This window comes from Mesitornis unicolor, unplaced genomic scaffold (genome assembly GCF_000695765.1).
Source record: "Mesitornis unicolor isolate BGI_N332 unplaced genomic scaffold, ASM69576v1 scaffold19874, whole genome shotgun sequence".
Lineage (NCBI taxonomy): Eukaryota > Metazoa > Chordata > Aves > Mesitornithiformes > Mesitornithidae > Mesitornis > Mesitornis unicolor.
The window spans coordinates 5,817-14,668 of NW_010179635.1; the positions used below are offsets into that span (position 1 = coordinate 5,817).

The following is an 8,852-nucleotide window of genomic DNA, read 5'->3' on the forward strand; positions in this document are numbered from 1 at the left end:
CAGGAAGAACAGACAGTGGCCTGGATCTTAAAATCAATGGGAATTAGATACACAAGTTCTGAAAGATCAGTGACTTAGTGAATTCTGTGATTCTTCTGAATATTTTTAGTGTTCTTTCAGGCAAACATCAGGGATCTAGTTCTGAATGTTTCACAAGTTCCTATTCCTTCCCTGGAGAAGCAGTACCTGACCATGTCTTCATCTGGAACAATTCAAGATAACACACTTCTGCTTAAACTGTTTCAGAGGCCTGCCAAATATTTTCACTTTGCATTTTAATGGTGTTATGAACATGCACACGGTCAGTTATTACATCTCAGCTGGTAACTTACTGAAACAGGAATAATTGCATCACCTAACTATACCCTGAGTTGTTTAATAATTAATATGAAGGAAACTTCAAGCAGTTCAAAGGTTTTTCCTTTACTGTTTAGTCTACTAGCAAATCAGTATTATTTAATTCAAAAAGAATTATAAATACACAGGGGAATGAATTTTGATTTTTGCTACAGTACACAATAAGGATCTTGCAGAACAGACCCAGTCAGCTGTTCTTCAGTGACATACAACTTATTTAGTCTTTACTGTAAGTCAGTATGCAAAGTTCAATGGTATTGAGAATATTAAGAAGTATTTTTTTAGTGAAAGAAAAAGTATCTCAAGACAAGCACAAATACAAACATATAAGGCAACAGATGTAAAAAACATGTAGTTTGAGTCACTAGAGAGGAACATTCAGTGCTTCAGTGTATCTAATCAAAATACAGAGCAAGTATACTCTATATATTGTATTAGCACATACAAATCTCCACACAAGTCAAACATTTCTGTATTCACTCAATTATTCACCTAAGCGATAATCTTCTGCACTCCTAAACACTGTGTTTACATTCCAGTTGGACATGATAATAGAAATTGGTGTCCAGTTTTAAGTTCTAAGAGTCTTGTTGGCAACTAGAAATCTATTTTCTATAGGCAGTAAAGATGAAGTGCAAGTTTATCGTAATTGTCTGAAGCAATTTTTTCCCACCTACTATGCCTTGGTAGGTAAAAGTTTCTTAGGAGTTACTGGTCTCTTGGTTTGCCACAAATGGCTGTGAATGGTAATTGCATCAACGCTGGCAGACAAAGTTTTAGCAGGTATGTGGCTAAATTGCTTCCTGTCAGAGTTGTATTTGTACAGTCCCTCTATCATTTTCTTTGTGATAGATTTGGGACCTATTCCCGTTAATTTATTGATTTCTTCAGTTTCAGGGCAGTATGTATACAGAGATCTGAACTGGCAGCCTGAATCCCGGAACAAGATTAAGAAATTATTGGCATCGGATTTTTCCATTTCCTTTAAAAGAGAGAAAGAAAGAAAGATTCACAATATGAATTTGGCATTGCAGTTAGAAAACATTCGCAACCATTGAACTGTCCTTTCGAATTTGTTTTCTACCAGAGCTGAAACTTATGCCTAACTTTGTCCACTAAAAGACCTTATTTTCAATCACTAAAATTTGCTAAGCTTCACCTATTTTAATTTTGATAAGGTAGTTATCTTTCTCAAGCAAAACCTTATTTATTTAGATAATTTCAGCAATACTTGTTTAGTTTAACCTCAAGAATAGACATCCTAACAAATTTTTTGCAGGCCAAATAAAAATTCTTTGATCTATTTCATCAAGCAGGTCTAACAGTTGCAAGTTTGGAAACAGGAAATTTAGATTTGTCTAGATAAGCCTTAAGGATCCTCTAGTGCTAAAATGGGGTTTCAGTAACCCCTATGATCTAGTTGGTTCAAACCATAAAGGCAGTTGAAATGTATTTAACAAAGGTTCTTTATCAGCTGACATCTTCAGATTCCTATTCCACCTAATACAACTTCTATGGGACATACACCCTGAACAAGTACAGCTTCTACCAAGTGATGTGTGCTGCATCCTAGAGTTACGCATGACCTTTATACAGCTGTTCTTTCCTGGGATTCTGGGGGGTTACTATGCTACCAGTTACTTGAACTGAAAGAGGCTGTCTTGATTTCTCACTATTTCCAAAAAGTAGCTGGAAAGACAGAGAAGGTTACATCTAGACATGAATGCAGAATAATTAGAAAGAGAAGAATGGGCAAGAAATACTGTTGTTACATTTATTTTGGAAAAGGAATTAAATCCAGATTCCAAGTACCTATGCTCTTTGATATATTTAATCTGACAAATTTGTCACAGTTGGTAAAGAAACAGTCCCATTACTCTCAGCCGTCAGACTCCATGTTATTCCTTTTGCATGGGAACACACTGGTCCCTGAGTTCTCACCCTCACAGTATTTGTGCATCTTCAGAAAGGTTTATACTAGCATAAGAGAAAAAGGCTGGAAGGCACCCTTCTGCAGTAGCAAGTCCTGAATTCGCCCTACTGCTTGGAAATTGGAGAAAAGCCTAGGAGAGATGCATTTCAGTTCTCCCTGCTTGGGAGAGCTGTGCTTTAGTTCTAAAGGTCCCAGTCTGAGGATCTCTATCTATAAGATGGATATTTTTCATGTTAGGGAAAACAAGTTTGTGAGCAGATTATTGAAGTCGACATATTGAAGTTCCCACACTAAACAAGCAGTAAGTATTAATTAACATCTCAATTAATTCAGGTCCCTGTGCTGCACGTACAGCTATTGTTTCTAAAGTACTAGAAAAACCTTTCTGTCTACACAGCAAGCGAGTCACAGAAGTTACTCGAGCCTTTCACTAAGAGCTGGCATAACCTCAAAAGATTCCTTTTTGCATTGATATATGAGTGTCTTCCTAATGCCTGACTGTGGTTTGACTTAGGTGTTTATGCTTTTAGGGAAAAAATGCCCTTACCTCCAGTATCTTTTTCTTTTGACCTTCATTTACTTTTCCAGCCAAGCAGCAATGTGCCAGTGCATTCTGAATTATATACTTATTGGATTTAGCACTAGGTTCTTTGAAGAGCTTTGGTCCTATAGAGGAGGAATGACAAATCAGATAATTAAACAAGAAGCTAACAAAGAGTTACTTAAATGCTGTAAAGTACTTCTGGTATGGATCTTTTGCATGCATAGAAATACAAATCCAGGAATAAAATAGAATAGGCTAAAGAACACAAATTTCACAAACAAGTAAAATGTTGTTCTTTCAGACGTTACTGGATTTGTTTACAAATGTGTCTTTTGTTATTAAATCATTAATATTGGTAGTCTTAGTAAATATATTTTCTCTCAGAGGACCTTTCTATGAACAAAAAACATTTTGCACTTTCTAACTAAGAATTTGCTCCCTCTGACTGAAATATTTCTTTTCATCTGCACCTGTGATTTCAAGGGTAAGAGGTACAACAGTGAAGCTGATACAGTGCTTGCAGTAGCTGTAGCCTGTCCACCTTGGAATTCCAGAAACATTTTACCCAAAACCAGTGATAAAAGATCTGGCCTGCCACTTGTCAAGTCATTCTGTCTGTAAAAACACTTGTTTCATCTGGTTGAAGGAGAAATCTCCTCTGTATTAATTTCTGAATTATAGGCATACTTATATTAAGACCATCTAAAAAAACAAACACGTAAGTACCGATTATGTCCTAGTCTTAGAAAGTAACATAATATACAAGCAATTACCAATTAAATTTCAGATTAAGACTCAGTTGTGTCTATGCTCCAGGAAATAAAAAGGCTAAAATCAACACAAAAATAACTGTATGAAATCTGAGTGAAGATTATTAAAATATGTGAAAAAACCCTTCTGTTCAATTCCTAGGAACTGTATATTCCTTTGTTTAAAAATAAACTCTACATAATAATCATTAGAAGATGATCTTCAGCACTGTGGGTCTTCATGAGAAAACTCAGCAAGACCACCTAGGCAAAGTCTCACGATCCCTTCTGTAATTTAATTTGACATGCATGTGGCACAAACTGACTTACGTTTCATGGGTTAAAAAAAAGAGGAGTACTTTCCGATTTTCAGAATGAGCACTTTGCCTTTACAGGCTGTACTTACTTCAGCGGAAAGGAGATTAAGACTGTTTTCCAAACAAACATTTGCCTGCACAGACAGAGCTATGTAGGCCCGTCATTCAAACCTGATCACCCTAAAAGTTTACTGAAAAAACCTATAGTTATTTAACTCTTTATCAAACAAAGTGATATTAGGTGGACAAAACCAGAGCTTTTATAGTCCTCATGATGCAATATCACATGCTGTACACTTGGAGAAAAGGGATGAAGTTACCATTATTATTTGATTCATAAAATAATAAAAAATTAGAAGTAAAGTTTTTCATAACGAAGGATCTGTTTGGAAACAAAGAGTGCAGAATATTTAAATTCACATTACTAAGCACATTTTTTCCTGTTGCAATTTGATTTTTGCTATTTGTAACTCTATTCTAAGTTGAGCTTAAATTTTAACTCTTCTTGCACTGCTGGCGAGACTACTGAATTGCACAGTGACGTGTGAGCCCATTTGCTTTTCTGAGCCTAAGTGCAGTTTATTCTAGTTATCACAAATGCTACTGAGTCAGTACTTTTATTTTAGATATAAAATTTTAACTTTGTAGTATTGTCCAATATTGTAATGTTGTATTATTACCATCTGTTTTAAAGGAGATGAAAGTAACATTTCTATGAAAGTGTCAAGTTTCAGGAAACCAAATAAAGAGAATTGAAAACTTTTAATGCACAGAACCACTAATAGCCAGGTACTTTTCTGAATATAACTGTCACTGACCTGTGTATTCTGTAGCAGAGGCAACTGAAGAAGTTGTAGATGCATTTTCCCAATCTTTTTCTCCATTACGACTGCCGCAGCGACTTGGAGATAAGAATCCTTCCACAGATTCAGACCTAAACGTTAATTTTAAAATCTATTTTAAAAAATTACAATGTTCAGCAGAGAAGCTTTCTAATATGAAATGACAGTAAACTGTTTTAGGGTAGAACACGGTGATTTGAATTGTAGACTATAAACCTAAATGCACAATATTTACAGAATAAATTAATGGGTAACCGGATTAATGTTCTGTATAAAGTATTTTAAGTGATGCAAAAAGGTGGTGTTTAGGTGAGGTGGACGTTACTACATTTTTGGAATATATCTGAGGGACAAAAATCTAACAGATATTTAGGCTATGGCATATTATTACCAGATGGGAATTTGGGTTACATTTAAATTGGTACTAGCAAAATAATGTTAACTCATGTAACAAACAAACCAGATCTTGATAGAATGACGAATCTGAAGTAGAAGTTTAGTTCATTTATACTTACTATTACAATAACTGGCTGTGAAAATTGCCATATTTAAGACAGCAAAACAATTTCCTTTCTAAGTTTTGTTTTTTTTCAAGCAGTAACTTCTGCTGCTGTAATTCTTCAAGCTGCGTTTGCTCTCAAACATGAATGGTTTTGCATTTAAAGGTCTAAGCAAGATGGCAATGTCTTCTTAAATTATTACTAGATATTTAAAGCTTTTTTGATTATAGCTACTGCAAAAGCCAGTCAAATATTCAGCTTGGAATGAAAGCTTTTCAAAGTGAGAAGAAAGACACTACTAGCACAGAATACGGAAAGAAGTGGTATTATAATAATATTTATCTGCATGCTAACTTCCAGTAAAATCAGCAATAGATGAAAACTCATATTATTATATATCCTACACCATTTGTGATTAATACCTGCATGAAGGCAACCTCAAAATTACCACTGAAATTCACTTAGTGTGATCACCAGAAGACAATTTTGATGTGAGAAAAAGGTGAAAGCATGGGTCTGGAAAGATACCGAAAATTCTTTCAACTCTTGTTTTCAGCAACCTGTACTGAAATTAATAATATTTTAAAAGTCTCACCCCCCTAAATCAAATCCAAAGCCAGAGGAAAACATAGTGTTCATTACAACCATAGTACAGCACTGTGCAACTAAAACTACATAGATAGGGGTCATTTTCTGTAAAGTCTGTGTAGATAAACTACATCAAGCCTTTTCTAATAACTAGTATAGCTGGAAGAAATGCTCCTCTCAGTTAAAACCAATCATTTTTAAGAGATGACAAGAGATGTTAGGATACTTGGATAATTTTACTTAAGTTTCTTATGTAATAACCAGAAAGTCAGTTCTCAAGACATCAAGGAAATTGAAAGTCAACCGAAACCAGCAGACATGTCAGAGTTGATGAGTGATGCATAGTGGCTATGAAAACATGACATGTGATACTGTAACATGTAGTACTCCTTATCAAACCCGTTCCTACTTTGTCTTTCTTCCCTATTTCTTTTCTGTTAAAGAAGCATTTCTCTGAATATAATTAAGTAGTTACACAGATATAATGATTTTTCTCTGAATTATAATGTAGATTTTGTATATAAAATTAGGGGTTTCCTGTTATTTTTATCTCCTTATTTCATTTTCAGGTGATTTTTAATGCAAAATAAATTCTGGTGTTTGGAAAAGGCTGGAGTCCTAGTGAACATTTAATATTTCCCTGTATGATTGCTAAGGGAAAAAAAACAAAACAGAAAAGAAGCATCTATGTTAAAAAAAGAAAATAAGCTATGTAGCCACACATAGCATACAGTTGAATAAAATATCCACGAGTTGAGATGTAAATACAAGCAGATTAATTAAAGAGGCTATGTGAATAGCATTTTGTTTTGATCTCATTAATATCTGCCCAACTGGTTTACTTGGTAAAATTTGTGAAACAAATTATCATGGCTTGGTTCCTTAATTCCTGACAGTGGAAACAATCTATGTCTCCAAACAGGAAAACATACCTGTTCTTGGAGTATACAACATATACACGACCTCTTTAAAATTCATGCTAATTTTACATAGCTGATTATCAAATCTTGTTAAACGGAATGGTTATTTTAGCTTTACCTTGGTGTTCTCTTGCCTGACTGCACACTCTCATTGTCCCCTGTATTCAGCGACGCCAATGAAAGACTAGATACTGAAAAAACACGATAAAGCTGTGAACCTGGATAAAAACAAAGTTAAGGCTTATAAACTTATGCAAGTAGTAGAGTCTGTTCATTAGAACCAACACCAGCATCAGAAAGCTGGTAAGAGATTTTATATATGAGACTCTTGCACCCCTACATGATATACCTGCATGCATAAGTGGTGCACTTGATCTAAACACTTGCTGACACCCAGCCATTTGCAGCCACCTGGGATGGTCTCAGACTAAGCATTACTGTGAAGCATGGACATGGGAATATTGGCACTATGCAAATCAAAGAATGTAATCAAAGTTAATCTCCCTTTCATAAGGACTTATTAAGAGACTTAATTTAAAGCCTGGGAAAGGTTCTTGGAAGTTGTTAAGGGAATATTTAAAATTACTCTGGAAGATGGAAGGAAGCAGCTAGAGAAAACGCAGCAGAATAACAAGGCTATACAATGCTCATAACAAAAAGGATCACTGAGCAGTTTGGTTAATTTTTTCTAATTGTAAATGGGCGATACTTCTTCTAATCATTACTGCAGTTATGTGATGTCTAAAAGAACACTAAATTGTTCCACATGATTAGTGTTGCTATGTTCATAACTATACATGCAGTAGATGAGTGAAATAAAAAAGTTACTTTCAGATTTAGTGGGTTTTTTTTTCTATTTTTGTCTGTATTAAGTGTAAGTACTCTTACCTTAAAATCACCATTTTAATTATTGATCTCTTATCTCCCAACTCTTATTCATTCTTAGCTCTACAGGTGCAAGAACAGATTAGTGAAGAATACAAGGATGTGTATGAAACTTGCAACACATGTTGGTGCTTCCACTGGGTTTTCATACAGCTAACCTTTTTGTTTGTCGATATATGCATGCATGCATAGCAGGTAAGCGACATTCATCTTTTCATTTCTATTGGCAATTTTTGCTTTCCAGTTTGGTCACGTGCAGCTTCAATTTAGCACAAGACACTAATAAATGCACGTGCTTGTTAGTACCAAAAACCAAGCTGGTGTTTTAGCATGAACAGACTCTTTTTCCATATGAACATTTTTTACCTGGTGGACCTTTGACTGGCGTCTTAGGTGATTCAATATGATCTCTATGAATAGATTTTGGACGTGGCTTTTTTTGTTTTATTGAGAGGGAACGTGGCTTTATGACAGTATCCATTTCTTCCATAAGCTTCAGTTGTTTCCTTCTCATATATTCCTGCTTAATAAATTCTCGCCGTGCTCGTTCATCTTCCTTCTTCTGTCGCTCTTCTTCTGTCTTGCGTCTAAAAAAAATACCAAATAAATTCAGCAGCAGAAACTTTCCAAATTAACAGTTTTAGCTAGCATAGTGACAACAACACAGGCACAGTTTTTTTAGAACTTCAGAGTTCTCAGATATCAGTAAGATAAACTTGTTTTTTTTACAATTTTCAGGCAATTTAAACATTTTGGGACACATTACTAGTAAAATCAAAACCATGTTTATTAGCTTGATTGCTGTAACTGAGTGACCACTGTGCATCGGTGCAGAAAAAAAGCCAAAGTGATATGCTTTCCCCCAGAATATAAAAAGCAGGGCAGGGCAGTGCTCTGAGGAGCTTCACTTGGGCCAGCAGGGCTCATATATTGAGTCTGAGCTATAGACTGATGCCGCCTGCTGATTTTGCAGGACCAGCTGGCATGTGTCTTCAGCTGGGCTCCTCAGCACATCTGGCTCTAGGGTTAAATATACTGGAAGTTAAGATGCAATTTTCTGACATGGAAGTTACACTTTTACCTAAACCAGACATTTCTATGTTCACTGATACTGACAATTTGGATCGGGACGCATAGTTTTTTTTACCTTGTCTCTTCCTTCTTATGCTCTAGTTCTGCTTCCAGCTGCTGCTTTCGAAGCAGAGTCTCTCTTTCCC

General features: G+C 35.3%; 1 protein-coding gene across 1 annotated transcript in view; it reads right to left on the minus strand.

The window, feature by feature from the left end:
- Positions 1-415: 415 nt before the first annotated feature.
- The window catches only part of CAMSAP2 (calmodulin regulated spectrin-associated protein family, member 2), a 17,796-nt gene continuing 9,359 nt past the window's right edge, over positions 416-8,852 (minus strand). The window contains exons 6-12 of the mRNA XM_010182855.1: positions 8,783-8,852; positions 8,002-8,222; positions 6,869-6,941; positions 5,694-5,702; positions 4,719-4,834; positions 2,838-2,956; positions 416-1,339 (exon numbers count right to left, since the gene is read on the minus strand). The exon at positions 8,783-8,852 is cut by the window's right edge and continues 103 nt beyond it. Of these exons, the coding sequence (XP_010181157.1) occupies positions 1,034-1,339; positions 2,838-2,956; positions 4,719-4,834; positions 5,694-5,702; positions 6,869-6,941; positions 8,002-8,222; positions 8,783-8,852 (914 nt within the window). The 3' untranslated portion in view covers positions 416-1,033. The remainder of the gene's footprint in view (positions 1,340-2,837; positions 2,957-4,718; positions 4,835-5,693; positions 5,703-6,868; positions 6,942-8,001; positions 8,223-8,782) is intronic.